General features: G+C 41.5%; 1 protein-coding gene across 3 annotated transcripts in view; it reads left to right on the forward strand.

Annotated features, from left to right (window-relative positions):
• The window catches only part of bves (blood vessel epicardial substance), a 76,797-nt gene extending 60,458 nt beyond the window's left edge, over positions 1-16,339 (forward strand). Inside the window, exons 7-9 of one of the 3 annotated variants that reach the window (XM_063040830.1) lie at positions 5,874-6,015; positions 7,289-7,388; positions 14,859-15,475. In XM_063040830.1, the coding sequence (XP_062896900.1) occupies positions 5,874-6,015; positions 7,289-7,365 (219 nt within the window). In that variant the 3' untranslated portion in view covers positions 7,366-7,388; positions 14,859-15,475. Of the gene's footprint in view, positions 1-5,873; positions 6,016-7,288; positions 7,389-14,858 lie in introns of all 3 variants that reach the window. The other 2 variants (XM_063040831.1, XM_063040828.1) reach the window with 2 other exon arrangements.
• Positions 16,340-17,450: the final 1,111 nt, after the last annotated feature.

Here is a 17,450-nt window from a genome sequence, read left to right on the forward strand (position 1 = left end):
TCAATGGATCTGGGGTTGAGAGGGTAAACAGCTTTAAGTTCCTTGGCATCCACATCACTGAGGACCTCACATGGTCTATACACACCAGCTGTGTGGTGAAAAAGGCACAACAGCGCCTCTTTCACCTCAGACGGTTGAGGAAGTTTGATATGGGCCCCCAGATCCTAAGAATTTTCTACAGGGGCACAATTGAGAGCATCCTGACTGGCTGCATCACTGCTTGGTATGGGAACTGTACCTCCCTCAATCGCAGGACTCTGCAGAGAATGGTGTGGACAGCCCAGCGTATCTGTAATTGTGAACTTCCCATGATTCAGGACATTTACAAAGACAGGTGTGAAAAAAGGTCCCGAAGGATCATTAGGGACCCGAGTCACCCCAACCACAAACTGTTCCAGCTGCTACTATCCGGGAAATGGTACACAGCCTAGAAGCCAGGACCAACGGACTCCGGGACAGCTTCTTCCACCAGGCCATCAGACTGATGAGCTCACGCTGATTTGAGTGTATTTCTATGCTACATTGACTGTTCTGTTTATTATAAATTACTATGATTGCATATTTCACGTTTAGACAGAGACATAACATAAAGACTTTTACTCCTTATGTATGTGAAGGATGTAAGAAATAAAGTCAATTGAATTCAAGATGGTAAGAGGAATAGACAGAGTGGATAGATTCAAAATTGTTTAATGGCATTTTCAGTACACAAGTGTAAAGGAGACTAGTTTATATCCATAGATTGATTATATGTCCATAAGTGATACTGGGCACAGGAGTGTCTGTACATAAGGTGACTCTGACAGGAAATGATAAAGTAGTGGTTGTTCGGGGATGTGGAGGAGTGGGTTTGTGGGCGGAGGTGTTGATCAGTCTCACTGCTTGGGAAAAGTAACTGTTTTTGTGTCTGGGGGTTCCTGGAGTGGAAGATAAGTAGCCTTCCCCCGGATGGTAGTGAGACAAACAGGATGTGTGGGTTCCTTCATGATGTTACTGGCCTTTATCCAGCACGTTTCTGTATATATGACTCTGATGGGTAGGCTGGTACTGGTGATGCATTGGGCAGTTCTAGATATCCATTGTAGAGTCTTCCTGTCCATAACAAAGTAGTTGCTATACCATGCAGTGATGAAGCATGTTTGTTTGCTCTCTACTACACATCTGCAGGTCTTTAGTATAGATGTGCATATTCCAGCAGTTTCCATCCTCTTCAGAAAGTAGAGGCATTGGTGAGCTTTCCTAATTTGTTTAGAATGTGTACAGGGAGGCCGGCTGGTGGCGCAATGACATCAGCGCCAGACTCTGGAACGGAGGTTCCCGGGTTCGAACCCAGTCAGGTCTGCTCCGGAGTACGCTTTCCATCCGTGCTAGGTTAAGTGTCGAGATCGCAACTCGACCTCGTAAAATAAAGGGAAAAATATAGCAAAATGTCTGTCTGTGTGAAGAGTGGCACGCCACTCAGTCTCTCTCTCGCTCCACGCCTTGTAAAGGCATGAAAAAGACATCGTCCCATCAACATCGCACACGCATGGATGCGTACACACGCACACACCAAAAAATGTGTACTGGGACCATGAAAGATTGTGCAAGATGTGCACTCCCAGGTGTTTGAAACTGCTCACGGTTCCTGCTGATGTAAAGAGTGGTGTGAATGGTGTAGCTTCTCCTGAAGTTGGTAGCCATCTTCTTTATCGTGTTGCCATTGAGGACGGGGTCATTTGCCCGGCACCAGGCCTTGAGCTCTTCCAACTCTCTGTAGGCCATCTCATGGTGGTTGGTGATGAGCCCCACTGCTGCTGAGCCATCGGCGAACTTGGCAATGTGATTACTTGTGTGCTTGGCCGTGCAGTCGTGTGTGAGCAGAGTGTACAGCAATAGGCTCAGTGCACAGCCCTGAGGCCGTGCCTGTGTTGAGCATGACGGAGAGGGAGGAGCGGTTGTACATCCTGACTATCTGAGGTCTGTTGGTTAGGAAGCCCAGCGACCAGTTGCACAGTGGATAGCCCGCGACTTTTTTTCCAAGATGGAAATGGCTAATACAAGTGGGCAAATCTTTAAGGTGATTGGAGGGAAGTATAGAGGGTCTGTCATAGGTAGCTTTTTTTTACAATGGTGGGTGTGTGGAACGTGCTGCCGGAGGTGGTGGTAGATGCAGATACATCAGGGATGATTAAGAGACTCTTAGATAAGCACTTGGATGAAATAAAAATGGAGGGTTACGTGGGAGGGAAGTGTTGGATTGCTATTGGAGTAGGTTCCAAAGTCGGTACTACGTTGTTGGCAAGGCCTGTACTGTGCTGTGTTTTTCCATGTTCTATATGTACCTTAAGTTTGGATCTATGTAATGAATGGAGATTGTGGGACTGACAGGTTACTATTTTGTTGTGATGCGTTTGGCTGACAACAGTGAAGATGGTTGTATATCACATGCAGTTTATTATTTCTTGCTGCCCAAATGTTTTTGCATTTATCATTTGAATAAGCAATTCTTCAATTAGAAAGTTAATTTTTAAATGTTATCCTTCTTTTAGTAATTAGTTTCCTGTTCAGTAATTAGTGTTTATAAGACCATAGATTATCACAGCTTCCTTGACTACACCATCCCCAGCGCCCTGTAAGGACTCAGTTTTTCCGTTTTCTCCACCTAAAGCTGATATATTTTTCGTTGGTGTTTTCATGGAGTCTTTTACTTGAACGTTGGTTGCTTGTCCACATTGTTGACAGAGCTGCCAAGTCCACTTCTGCTCTACCCCTTTCCCAACCAGAGCATGACATTGAGATATGAGACACTGGAGATCTGAAATAAAACAAGGCTGGGAATACTTAGCAGGCTAGCCAGTGTTCGTAGTGAAATAACGTTACCTTGCAGCTTAGTGACCTTTAATCAGAACCAGAAAGTTTTGCAACCAATTGGTGGGGTGGAAGGTAAAGTTAAGGGGGGGGATTTGGTTTTTGCTCTGATAGAGGAGAGAGGGAGTGAGCCCAGATGTGCAGGCAGTTGACGATATATGGTCAAGGTCTTCGTCCACTGTGGTAGAGGGGGAGCCATGGTTCAGAAAGAAGGAAGGAACCTTTGCAAAATGCCTCATCATCGGTGCAAATGTGTTGGAGACAGAGATCAAAAGATTTTTTTGTGACTTATGGGAATCAAGAGGTATGAGGTTGGCGCAGGAAAGTTCTGTTGAGGTTGTGATCAGCCATGGCTTTATTGAATGGTGAAGCAGGTGTAACAGGAAAGTGACTTATATCTGCTTCTATTAGTATGTTCTTTACAGTGATACTTCAATCAACATTTTGAGATTGGGCTTTCTGATGAGTTCGCAATAGCCTCTAGGTTAATTCTCTTATTGTGAAGTATGCCTGATAAAATCCAGCTACATATTGCAGCACCTCCTAATGAAACACATTTGAAATTTGTATCCCTGACACTATCTGTAAACTCGGTCAGCACTTTACCCCAGAAGTCTTAAGGTTGCACTGCCTAGTGTTATTGGTGGAAGAAGGAGAAACTGGGTGGAGTGGGTTCTTTTGAAGGTTACTATGAAGGGTAAATAGTTGTCCCCTCATTGTCCATTAAAATGGAGCTGTATGCTGAACTCTTCTCGTTCAAAGTCATGGGACGCCACAGTAGCGTAGCGTCTAGCGAGGTGTCACTGCAGCTCGGTGTGTCAGAGTTCAGAGTTCAATTCTGGCATCCTCTGTAAACAAGTCTGTACGTTGCTTCCTCTGTGCACATGGGTTCTTTCAGCTGTTTTCTCCGATTTCCTTCCACAGCCCAAAGACGCACTGGCTAAGTAGGTTAATTGGTCATTGTAAGTTGTCCTGTGATCAGGCTGGGGTTAAATCGGTGGGCCGCGTGGGGTGGAAGGCCTATTCTGTGCTGTAGCTCTGTATTAAATAAAAAATCTGATTTATTGTCATGTGGCTGTTGGAAATCTGTCTCCCTCCTATTTACATAGAACATAGAATAGTACAGCACAGTACAGGCCCTTTGGCCCACAATGTTGTGCCGACCCTCAAACCCTGCCTCCCATATAACCCCCCACCTTAAATTCCTCCATATACCTGTCTAGTAGTCTCTTAAACTTCACTAGTGTATCTGTCTCCACCACTGACTCAGGCAGTGTATTCCACGCACCAACCACTCTCTGAGTAAAAAACCTTCCTCTAATTTCCCCCTTGAACTTCCCACCCCTTACCTTGAAGCCATGTCCTCTTGTATTGAGCAGTGGTGCCCTGGGGAAGAGGCACTGGCCGTCCACTCTATCTATTCCTCTTAATATCTTGTACACCTCTATCATATCTCCTCTCATCCTCCTTCTCTCCAAAGAGTAAAGCCCTAGCTCCCTTAATCTCTGATCATAATCCATACTCTCTAAACCAGGCAGCATCCTGGTAAATCTCCTCTGTACCCTTTCCAGTGCTTCCACATCCTTCCTATAGTGAGGTGACCAGAACTGGACCCAGTACTCCAGGTGTGGCCTAACTGGAGTTTTATAGAGCTGCATCATTACCTCGCGACTCTTAAACTCTATCCCTCGACTTATGAAAGCTAACACACCATAAGCTTTCGTAACTACCCTATCTACCTGTGAGGCAACTTTCAGGGATCTGTGGACATGTACCCCTAGATCCCTCTGCTCCTCCACACTACCAAGTATCCTGCCATTTACTTTGTACTCTGCCTTGGAGTTTGTCCTTCCAAAGTGTACCACCTCACATTTCTCCGGGTTGAACTCCATCTGCCACTTCTCAGCCCACTTCTGCATCCTATCAATGTCTCTCTGCAATCTTCGACAATCCTCTACACTATCTACAACACCACCAATCTTTGTGTTGTCTGCAAACTTGCCAACCTACCCTTCTACCCTCACATCCAGGTCGTTAATAAAAATCACTAAAAGTAGAGGTCCCAGAACCGATCCTTGTGGGACACCACTAGTCACAACCCTCCAATCCGAATGTACTCCCTCCACCACCACCCTCTGCCTTCTGCAGGCAAGCCAATTCTGAATCCACCTGTATTTCAGATGCATGGATCAAATTCCATAATAGTAAGAGTATCCTCTTACTAATTGGTGGGTAAGGTGTGGTAACAAGTTCACCAACACACAAAATGCTGGAGGAACTCAGCAGGCCAGGTAGCATCTATGGAAAAGAGTACAGTCAATGTTTCGGGCCAAGACCCTTTGATGGGACTTGATGTCAACTGTACTCTTTTCCATAGATGCTGCCTGACCTCCTGAGTTCCTCCAGCATTTTGTGTGTGTTGCCTGGATTTCCAGCATCTGCAGATCTTTTCGTCCCATCTTCAGGTTCTCCTTCCAGACAATAAAACAAGGAGGAAGACAGTGGAGACGTGGGATTTTCTCTTGTTTGCGATTGGGTAAAAAGTTCACCAGCTGTTCATTGAGTGAAATCAAAGTAAGTTTTATTATCTAAGTCCGAATTTGTCACCAATTGCTATAAAATTAATTAATTTTGCCGACATTCACTGTACAAAGTAGAAGTACAATAGAATCAATGAAAAACTGCACACAAAGACTGACAAATTATGCAAATACAAAAAGAAACAAGTCTAAATCAATCTATCAATCTGAGAACATGAGTTGCAGGATCCTTGAAAGTAAGTCCTTGGGTTGTGCTCATCGATCAGTTCAGTGTTGTGGTGAGTGAAGATGTGCACACTGGCTCAGGAGCCTGATGGTTGAAGGTTAATAACTGTTCCTGAGCTTTCTGCTGTTGGATCTAAGCCTCATGTACCTCTTTCCTGATGGTAGCAGTGAGGAAAGAGCATGGCCCTGCACTGAGAAGCAGCGTTGGGTTGTTCTGTTAACCTTGCATCTAGAAAAACAGTATCCTTTCCATTACAGACTGCCAAAAAGATAGAGAGACAACCGAGCCTATGTTCGCAGCTTTCAATGATGAGAGTGAGGAACAGTATGGCCAGTACGAGTGACACCGACGATGGACTATCTAATTTCCTACATGGTGGTTCTACTGCATCGTCAATCCGTGAGCCCCAAATAAATGGCATTTTCCTTCACTCTTCTAGCACGTTATAAAAAAAATTCTGTTTTTTTTGAAGATATGAACTCACACACAGTCAAACTAACTAATGACCAAAGTATGTATCGGCTTAAAGAGGGTTGCTTATTTTGGCCCAAACCATTCCCATTATAATGAAGCAGAAATTTTAGAACCCTTCCTCTGGTATCTAAAATCTTTGAAAGGACTTTAACATAAGTTATTGTCCTTAAAGCTGACCATAACTACTAATGATAGCTGCTCCAGTTCCTACTCAGGAACCCACTCACTTCCAGTCTGATGTATCAGATACTGAGTGCTTTCTAAATATTTATTCCATTCTAATTCCAGTTACGTTTTATGCTCATAGCCACAACTGACCACAGTTCCCAAGCGGCCAGACATTCAGATAATACGCTTTTGTAAGAGTTTCAAAAAGCATTCTGTTAAAATGATTTCAGATAGACCATAAGACATAGGAGCAGAATTAGGCCATCTGGCCTATTGAGTCTGCTCTGTTATTCAATCATGGCTGATTCTCTTTTTTTTAAAATCTCCTCCTCAACTCCAGTTCCCAGCCTTCTCCCCGTAACCTTTGATGCCATGTCCAATCAAGAACCTATCAAGCTCTGCCTTAAATACTCCCAGCGACTTGGCCTCCACAGCTGCATGTGGCAACAAATTCCACAAATTCACCACCCTTTGGCATAAGAAATTTCTCCGCCTCTCTGTTTTGAAAAGGCGTCCCTCTATCCTGAGGCTGTGCCCTCTTGTCCTAAAATCTCCTATCATGGGAAACATCCTTTCCACATCTACACTGGATGTCCTTAATTACTTTAAGGACAATAGTTTATGTTAAAGTCCTTTCATAGATTATATTTAAAGATCTTAGATCCCGAGGAAGGGTTCCACAGTGGTGTCTGAAATGACTGAATTCCTCACTAAATTTTCAGAGGAAGGGTTCTACCTACTTTTTCATTGTAAAATTGAGTAAAACAAAAAATAAACTGCATTTGTTGCATCCTGTCATACAGTTACAAACTTGTAACTTGAAATCTGATTTCAGAATTACAAAGCAGATTCATCCTTTTTCATTTAGCCCAACTGAATGAAGCTGAGCTGCTTCTGTCTTCTGACCTAATTCTGTACAAGTCTGTACGTATTCGAGGTCATAATGGTAACTGTCTGCTCCCTTGTGTGTGCCTGTGAAATTCTTGTGTCTGAAGTTAACACTTTCTACTGTTCCCATTTTCTAAAAAAGGCACTAACCTACAAGACCACTCTTATTTTCCTGATTGGAAACAACTGCTCCTTCATCCTCGGCACACTTGCAGCTAACTACATGGTCCCGCTTCATGAAGGTGAAAGGTTTTTGAGTCAATACAATGCACAATTTATGTTGTTTTAATAAAAGTGAAGCTTTGATTAAATCCCAAGTCTTAGGAGGAAAATGTCTTTTATCATTACTTTTAAGATCAATCCGTTAACCAAAGGGCCCTTGGAATGATTTGTAATCAATAGGACAGGGTGAGCCACTACTCAAGGTCCGTAAGATATAGGAGCAGAATTAGGCCATTCAGCCCATCAAGCCTGCTCCACCATTCCATCATGGCTGATTCCGTATCTGACTCATCCCCATAGACCTGCCTTCTCGCCTTATTCTTTGATGCCCTGACCGGTCAGGAAAATGTACCCACAGACTTGGCATCCATTGCAGTCTGTGGCAGAGCATTCCACAGGTTCACTGTTCTCTGGCTAAAATAATTCATCCTTACTTCTGTTCTAAAAGGTCACCCCTCAGTTTTGAGGCTGTGCCCTCTAGTTCTGGATACCCCCACCGTAGGAAACATCTTCTCCACATCCACCTTATCTAGTCCTTCCATCATTCGGAAGGTTTCAATGAGATCCCCTCACATTCCAGTGAGTACAGGCCCAAAGCTGCCATACGCTCCTCCCATGTTAACCCCTTCATTCCTGGAATCTTCTTCATGAAGCTTCTCTGGACTCCCTCCAATGACAACACATCCTTTCTGAGATATGGGGCCCAAAACTGTTGACAACACACCAAGTGCTGCCTGACTAGTGTCTTGTAAAGGCCCAGCATTATTTCTTTGCAATATTTTATTCCCCTTGAAATAAATGCCAACATTGCATTTGCCTTCTTTACCACAGACTCGACCTTTAAATTAACCTTCTGGGAGTCTTGCATGAGTCCCTTTGCACCTCTGATGTTTGAATTTTCTCTCCATTTAGATAATAGTCTGTGCTATTGTTCCTTTTACCAAAATGCATTATCACATATTTCCCAACACTGTATTCCATCTGCCATTTTTTTGCCCATTCTTCAAATCTGCCTAAGTCCTGCTGTAATCGCATTGCTTCCTCAACACTACCTACTCCTCCACCTATCATCGTATCATCTGCAAACTTTGCCAGAAAGCCATCAATTCCATTATATAAATCATTAACAAACGATGTGAAAAGCAGCGGTCCCAATACTGACCCCTGAGGAACACCATTTGTCACTGGCAGCCAACCAGAAAAGGCCCCTTTTATTCCAATTTTATTCCCACTTGCTGTCTCTTGCCTGTCAGCCAGTATCTTTCCTGTAATGCCATGGGATTTTATTTTGTTAAGCAGCTTCATGTGTGGCACCTTATCAAATGCCTTCTGAAAATCAAAGTAAATAATATCCACTGCCTTTCCTTTGTCCACCCTGCTTCTTACCTCCTCGAAGAACTCTTCACAGATTTGTCAGGCAGGATTTCCATGTAGAAAAACCATGCCGACTTTGAGTTATTTTATCATTAGTCTCCAAGAACAATGGAACCTCATGCTTAATAATAGACTTCAACACTTCCCCAACCGCTGAGGTTAGGCTAACTGGCCTATAATTCTTTTCTTTTGCCATCCTCCCTTCTTAAAAAGTGGAGTGATATTTGCAATTTTCCAGTCCTCCAGGACCATGCCAGAGTCAAGTGATTCTTGAAAGATCATGACCAATGCATCCATTATCTTCAGCATCCTCTCTCAGGACTCTGGGAAGTAGTCCATGTGGTCCAGGTGACTTACCCATCGTAAGACCTTTCAGTTTGCTTAGCACTGTTTCCTTTATAATAGCAATAGCGCTCACTCCTGTTCCCTGACACTCGCAGATCTCTGGTACATTGCTAGTGTCTTCCACAGTGAAGACTGATGCAAAGTACTCATTAAGTTCATCTGCCATTTCTTTGTCCCCAATTACTACCTCACCAGCACCATTTTCCAGTGATCCAATATCAACTCTCCTCTCCCTTTTACTCTTTATATAACCGGAAAAAAACTTTTAGTATCCTGCTTTATATTATTGGCTGGTTTCCCCTCATATTTCATCTTTTCCCTGCTTATAGCTTTTTTAGTTGCTTTTTGTTAGATTTTAATATCTTCCCAGTCACCCAACTTCCCATTCAATTTTGCTACCCTTTTTGCCCTTTCCTTGGCTTTTAGGCAACTTAACTTCCCTTGTCAGCCACGGTTGCCTACCCCTGCCATTTAAGAACAACTTCTTCTGTGGGACATATCTATCCTGCGCCTTGTGACCTATTGCCAGAAACTCCAGCCACCTCTACTGTGCCGGCATCCCTGCCAGTATCCTCCTCCAATCCACCTGGGCAAGCTCTTCTCTCATAACTCTGTAATTCCCTTTATTCCATTGTGATACTAATACATGTGATTTATGCTTCTCCCTCTCAAATTGCAGTATGAATTCAATCATATTATGATCACTGCCTCCTAAGAGTTCCTTTACTTTAAGCTCCCTAATAAGATCTGGGTTATCACACAACACCCAGTCGAAGATCACCTTTCCCTGAGTAGGCTCAAGCACAAGCTGCTCTAAAAAGCCATCTTGTAGGCATTCAACAAATTCCCTCTTTTGCGATCCAACACCAACCTGATTTTTCCAATCCCCTTGCATATTGAAATCCCCCATTACAATTGTGACATTACCCTTATTACATGTCTTTTCCAGCTCCCTTTGCAATCTCAACCCCAAATCTTGGCTACTATTTGGAGGCCTATATATGATTCCCATAATGTTTATTTCTACCCTTGCAGTTTCTTAACTCTCCTCACAAAGATTCGACGTTCTCCAACCCTATGTCCACCTCTTTCTACTGATGTAATTCCATCTCTTACCAACAGAGCCACACCACCACCTATGTCTTCCTGCCTGTCCTTTCAATACAAAGCATATCCTTTGAAGTTAAGCTCCCAACTATGGCCTTACAGTCACAACTCAGTGATGCCCTCAACGTTACATCGACCAATTTCTAATTGCGCCACGAGTTTGTCCTCCTTATTCCGAATGCTGCGCACATTTAAATTCAGCACCTTCAGCCCAGCATTCTTCACCCTTTTGAATTTTGCTGCTGCGGTACAATATAACTCTTTGCTCTGTCTGCATTTGTACCCAGTCATTGGGTTCTGCTTCCTTACATTCATGTTACTCTCATCATCTACTTGTAAACCTGCTGGCTCATCCTCAGCTCTATCATACTCGTTCCCGTCACAGGCTCATGTCCTAGTGTAGCGTTTTAGAGCAAAACTGATGCAGTTGCACAGGACACTAATAGAAGAAGAGGGAGGGAATATTGTTTTGTTCACACTAAATAGTAAACTATGCCCCCTCTTTGCTGAAGAATTTCGAGCCATGGTTCCAGCGACATCCAGTAGGCTCTTATTGGCCCTTGGAAACAGTGCAGTTTATGAAATTCCTTCCACTTATCGTAAATCTGATTGCAAAGATAATGAAGCAAGGATTGTTTATTTTGCCTAATTTGTAACCCCAAACTGAAGCATATTTGAATGATTATGTTACATTTTTCTCAATGAAAACATTTCCTGGTTATAATCTTTCGCATGCATAAAGTCAGATTACATTTGTAATAGTGGAATTTTGACCAGATTTGAGTGGTTGCTTATCATTTAGATCTGTATGTGTTTTTATCCCCCTTGACTAGACTGAGCTATGCTTTACCTATTAAAAAAGAAGGAAATTTTTCATCATTCATGATTGTATTTGGAGAACTTGCAGCAAGCCTCCTTTTTGCTGCCCTCAAATGTTTTTGTAGAAATACCTTACATTTCAAAATCACTTGTTGCAAAGTAAAGCCATTTCTGCAATCATAATGGTCTGTGGGATAAGCTTCTATTCCATAGAGCTTGGTCCTTGGCCTGTGGGATTTCAATACAAGTGTTATAGTTTTCATCTGGGCAGATTGAAACTTTCGCCGAATTACAATGCCAGTAAAATATATACAGTGCATATATAAAGTAGTCACCCCCCTGCTTGGAAGTTTTCATCTTTTATTATTTTACAACATTGAATCACAGTGAATTTAATTTGGCTTTTTTTTTGACACTGATCAACAGATCAACTCTTTCATGTCAAAGTGAAAACCAATCCCTACAAAGTGATCTAAATTAATTACAAATATAAAACACAAAATAATTGATTGCATAAGTATTCACCCAGCTTCCCCCCCTCCCCTTAATATGACACACTAAATCATCACTGGTGCAGCCAGTTGGTTTTAGAAGTCACAGAATTAGTTAATGGAGATCACCTGTGTGAAGACAAGGTGTTTCAGTTGATTGTAATTAAAATACATCTGTATCTGGAAGGTCCAACTGCTGGTGAGTCAGTATCCTGGTAAAAACTACAGCATGAAGACAAAAGAACACTCCAAACAACTCGGTGAAAAGGTTATTGAAAAGCACAAGTCAGGAGATGGATACAAGAGAATTTCCAATTAACTCAATCATCAAGAAATTGAAATAATATGGCACAGCTGTAAATCTGCCTTGAGCAGGCCGTCCTCAGAAACTGAGTGACCGTGTAAGAAGGGGACTAGTGAGGGGGGACACCAGGAGACCTATGACAACTCTGGAGGAGTTACAAGCTTCAGTGGCTGAGATAGGAGAGACTATGCATACAACGACTGTTGCCCGGGTGATTCACCAGACGCAACTTTATGGGACAGTGGCAAAGAGGAAGCCTCTGCAGGAAAAAAAACTCACGTGAAATCTCAGCTAGAGTTTGCCAGAAGACATGTGAGAGACTCTGAAGTCAGCTTGAAGAAGGTTTAATGGCTTGATGAAAAGAAAATTGAGCTTTTTGGCCATCAGACTAAACACTATATTTGACATAAGCCAAACACTGCACTTCATCAAAAACACACCATCCCTACCATGAAGCATGGTGGTGGTTGCATCATGCTGTGGGGATGCTTCACTGCAGCAGGCCCTGGAAGGTTTGTGAAGATAGAGGATAAAATGAATGCAGCAAAATACAGGGAAATCCTGGAGGAAAACCTGATGCAGTTTGCAAAAAAAACTGTGACTTGGTAGAGATTTGTTTTCCAGCAAGACAATGGTTCCAAGCATAAAGCCAAAGCTGCACAGGAATAGCTTAAAAACAGTAATGTCCTGGAGTGGCCAAGTCAGAGTCCAGACCTTAATCCAATTGGGAATTTGCGGCTGGGCTTTAAAAGGGCTGTTCACTCATGATCCCCATGCAATCTGACAGAGCTTGAGCAGTTTTGTAAAGAAGAATGGGAAAGATTGCAGTGTCTAGATGTGCAAAGCTGATAGAGACCTATCCACCCAGACCCAAGGCTATAATTGCTGACAAAGGTGCGTCGACTAAATACTGACTTGAAGGGGGTGAGTAATTACGCAATCAATTATTTTGTGTTTAATAATTGTAATATGTTTAGACCAATTTATAGAAATGTTTTCACTTTGACAAGAAAGAGTATTTTCTGTTGATCAGTGTCCAAAAAGCCTAATTAAATCCACTGTGATTCAACGTTTTAAAAAAAATAAAACATGAAAACTTCCTGGGAGAGGTGAGGTGTGAATACTTTTTATAGGTGCTATATGTAGGTATGTTAACAGAAACTTACCCAGGCATGAGCATCAAAACCTGGTGTGGCTTTGTCCATCTGTTTTAATTACTGGTCAGAGATTCCAGTTGAGAGATTAGTAATGAGCAGTTGTGTTGTTCTGAAAATTTGGATTTGATGACTGAAATTTGCATGTGAAAACAACATTTTTACTACTGAAGACCAGACCTACCTGCTCTTTCCTGCAATAAACTGGCTATATCTAATGGTGAATCAACAGTGATATTTGGCATATGCATATAACTGCTGTGATAGTATTGCTATTTAGCAAAATGGAACACACAGAAAGTTGTTTCTTGAAGCAGTGAAGATCTTTGTTGAATTTGGTCATGTCACATTGTGAGTTGCCACCTCAATGTTTAGAGTTGTTTAAAGCATGTGAATTTCTTTCTCAAATTATATTTTGAGTTTGGATTGTTTTAAAAGTTTGCTCATAACAAGACTGCATGTTGCATTTGGAGTGTATCTCTTCATGAAATGTTAAAATTGAATGTACTGCTTTCACTTTGAATAGTAATGATTGTAGAAGATTTACTAATGCAAAATACCAGTTTCATTGTATAACTTAAAGCAGTAATTTACTATCAAATATGTCCAGCTCCATTTATACAGCAGACGATTGGTATTAATGGTTGGATAAAAACATGTCACTCTGCAAAGTCCTTAGGTTTCACGTCAGCCAATGGAAGTTTATCAAAATTTTAGATAACATGTCGAATCACAGGAGTCTTCATAGAGATGTGCAAGCTTGTAGATAGTTTAAATACTCACTGTTGAAAGACCTCAGATGGAAAACCACACAGACGATACAAAATGTGAAGATAACACTTATTTAAAGATGTAGAAATCACTGGCTTAGAGTAGTACGAGCAGCTTCAATCAGTGCGATCATAAGGAATAATTTGTGAGAATGGGAAAAGAGCAGATTGTTTGAAAGTGAGAATGAGATTTGCTGATTTGAACCTGATGAGCAGAATGGGTACCTTCCTTTCTGTATTAGTTCCATGAAGTTGCACAGAGTGGCTTCCACTTTCCCAAGGCAAGAACAACATGTAATTAAAAATGAATAGGAACCACAAATAGCATACACAAAATTCAAATTGTTGATTAACAATTTTGTGCAAGTTATTGGCTAAGATTTGAAAATTGAATCGGAGTGAAGTCAGATGGAAATGTATTCCATGACTTCCTGTGATGTGCGTCCTGCTGTATCTCTGCTCGGTTCAGGTTTTGCGTGCTCTTATGGGTGAGTGAATGAATTAGTAGCTCTACAGTAGGTACACAGGATAATTGGTTTCTTCAGTGAGCAGAGCAATTGACTATGAGCTTCTTAACTGAAGGACTGTGAAGTGAGGAAAAAAGTGTAAATTATAATAGTGAATTCACTCCCAGTTGAGGTAGAAAAATGTTTTGATTGAGAAACTAAAAGGGACATAACAATTTAAAAGAAAGGATCATTTGTATTATTTAACCTTGAAGAGTAACTAAAATCTATAAGGCTAACTTTTACAAAATTGTTTTTCAGTCTCATAGGGTGATTGACAGTAAGTGAATTATAACTGGCAAAATTTTGCAATTAGTTATATCTTCCTCTGAAGTACAGAAACATTGTCCAGTTAAAGATCATGTATAATGAGCAAGGCTGTAAGATCTTTTATTTTAAAAAAAAAACTAGATTAAAAAAATAATCTGCATGTATTATTAGCAACACATAAAAGTTGCTGGTGAACGCAGCAGGCCAGGCAGCAACTTTTACATGTGTTGCTTGAAATTCTAGCATCTGCAGATTTCCTCGTGTCTGCATGTATTATTGTTAGTTTGGTTGACAGTATTTGATTGCAGAAATTTTTAAATTTTTGTTTCTGTTTCTTCCATGCACAACAGAGAGGTCCCCGTATTCTAAGACTTCAGGAAAAATGAGACCCATTGAGGAGAGTATTGAGGATGATGTCTTTGATCCACCTTCACCAGTTGTCCATGCTGCTCCCAACTGGTCCTGATCTGAGTGTACAAGCATCTTACAAGCAAGTTTTACTTTGCCTTTAAGCAGTAAAGCATTGACATACAGCCAGCTATAGGGACCTTGTAATGCACACAAAGATCGAGGAATTGGCATCTGTTCCTTTATCGCCTCATCACTGTCTGTCACTTTCCTAACTGTTGATTGTTAAATAAAGCACTTGAACATAATATTGCTTGAGCCTTTGCAGGCAACCAAGTACTCATTAACACTTAAGACATTTCATTGAAGCACCATCTCATTTAATGCCTTCCCTGTGAATCACATTTTGATTCAAGATCTGTAATGGCAAAAAAACATTAAAGGCAGATTCATTATGGATCAGGGTCAGTGAGAGAGGTGTTTATTCTTGGTGTAAAAATAATCTCTCACACACCTCTATGATTTTGTTGTATGCCAAAGTCAAGTTGAAAGTCATTTGTGCACTTAAAGATGTTTTGGCCTATAAACGAGCTAGTTGTCACAGAACTCTTTGCTGTCTGCATAAGAAAAGATTCATATTATATAATGGTAAGTTTGTAGCAATTTATTTTTTTCACTCGCCCTTGCAGTTGCAAAGTGTAGCGGTTATTGCAATGATTTACAGCAGCAGCAGTGATCAATGCTTGGGTTTCAGTCCACACTGCTGTCTGTAAGGAGTATGTACGTTTTTGCTGTGACCGCATGGGTTTTCTCTGGGTGCTCTGGTTTCCTCCCACGGCCAAACATTTACAGATTTAGGCTTAGTGTTGAGTAACTTGTAAGCATGCTGTTTTGACAAAGAACTGGGGTGACACTTCCAGGCTGCCCTCAGCACAGCCTTGGAATGTGTTGGTCATTGACGCAAACATAAGAACATAAGAAATAGGAGCAGGAGTCGGCCATTTGGCCTGTCGAGCCTGCTGTGCCATTCAATAAGATCATGGCTGATCTGACCATGGACTCATCTCCACCTACCCGCCTTTTCCCCCATAACGCTTAATTCCCCTACTATGCAATAATCTATCCAACCTTGCCTTAAATATATTTACTGAGGTAGCCTCCACTGCTTCATTGGGCAGAGAATTCCACAGATTCACCACTCTCTGGGAAAAGCAGTTCCTCCTCATCTCCGTCCTAAAGTTATTCCCCTGAATCTTGAGGCTATGTCCACTAGTTCTAGTCTTACCTACCAGTGGAAAGAACTCTCCTGCCTCTATCTTATTTATCCCTTTCATAATTTTATGTTGATAGTTTTATGAGATCTATAAGATCTCCTCTCATTCTTCTGAATTCCAGCGAGTACAGTCCCAGGCAACTCAATCTCTCCTTGTAGTCAACAACACGTTTCACTCTGTTTCAATGTACATATGATAAATAAAGCTAATCTTTAAGATCTTAATCTTTAGTTTTCCCTTAGATTTGCTGGTGGCTGTAGAAATCCTCAAATTCTTGTCCCAGTTCCTGTAAATTTGTGAACTAGGCCAGAATATTTGGAGTCAAGGTATCAGGGTTCCTAAAGCCTCAGGGTTGAGACATTTTGATTCAATTTCCATCACTCACAGAACTGCAAGGATGAAGATTACGTGGGGAATGATGTCACCCTATTGACGACCAGCACAAACATTGTGTTGGGCTACAGAGGTTGCTGGTCGAAATTCCAAGATGACTAGAAATGACCTGAAAATACCAACATTGTCAATTTTCACTCTAACATTGAGTTTCAAAGCCTGCACAAAAAAAGTCCTTTTCACTTCTATATTATAAAAAAGTGGTTATTTGAAAGGAGGGTATGAATAATTGTGTTCAAAGATCCCTTTATCTTGAAAGCAAGGTTCAGTTCACAGGAAAATGTTAATTTGTTATGTGTGTGTGTTTTGGCATCTGGGCACCACTAACTGGATCAGCATTTATTTTCTGTTCCCAGTTGTTCCTGAGCTGAATGATGTATTAGGCCATTTTAGGGCAGTTAAGTCTGTGGCTCACAGCCAGCCCGGGCCCAGTAATGATGGCTGACTTCGCCCTCTGGAGGACAGTACTGACCAGATGTGTATTTAAGAGCATTATGAGTAACATGGTGACCACATTATAATAGACTATTATCCCATTTTGGATCATTACTTGAATTCAGTTCCACAGCTGCTTGCATTTCTTGCAGTTTGATATTAATCCAGTAACTTAACCAATGTGCTATCATTGCCTTCTGCTTGTGGTCCACTTTGAAACTTGATTTTCTATACTGCAGCTTTGACAGCTGTGCCTTCAGCAGCCTTTAGCTTTATACTCTGGATATCACCTGCTAACTCTGTCACCTCTTTCTGTATCCTTAGATACCTGCCAATGCAAGGGAGAAAATTGTTGAAGCATTGGTTATTTTAAGAGCCACATCAGGAGATTAGAAATGGGCAAACATTCAAATATGGGTGAAAGGGCCTTACCTGATCCATGAACAATTCTCAACAGCCCTAACGTCAGTGGAATAAATAAAATAAAGTTGA

This window comes from Mobula hypostoma, chromosome 2, assembly GCF_963921235.1.
Source record: "Mobula hypostoma chromosome 2, sMobHyp1.1, whole genome shotgun sequence".
Taxonomy (NCBI): domain Eukaryota; kingdom Metazoa; phylum Chordata; class Chondrichthyes; order Myliobatiformes; family Myliobatidae; genus Mobula; species Mobula hypostoma.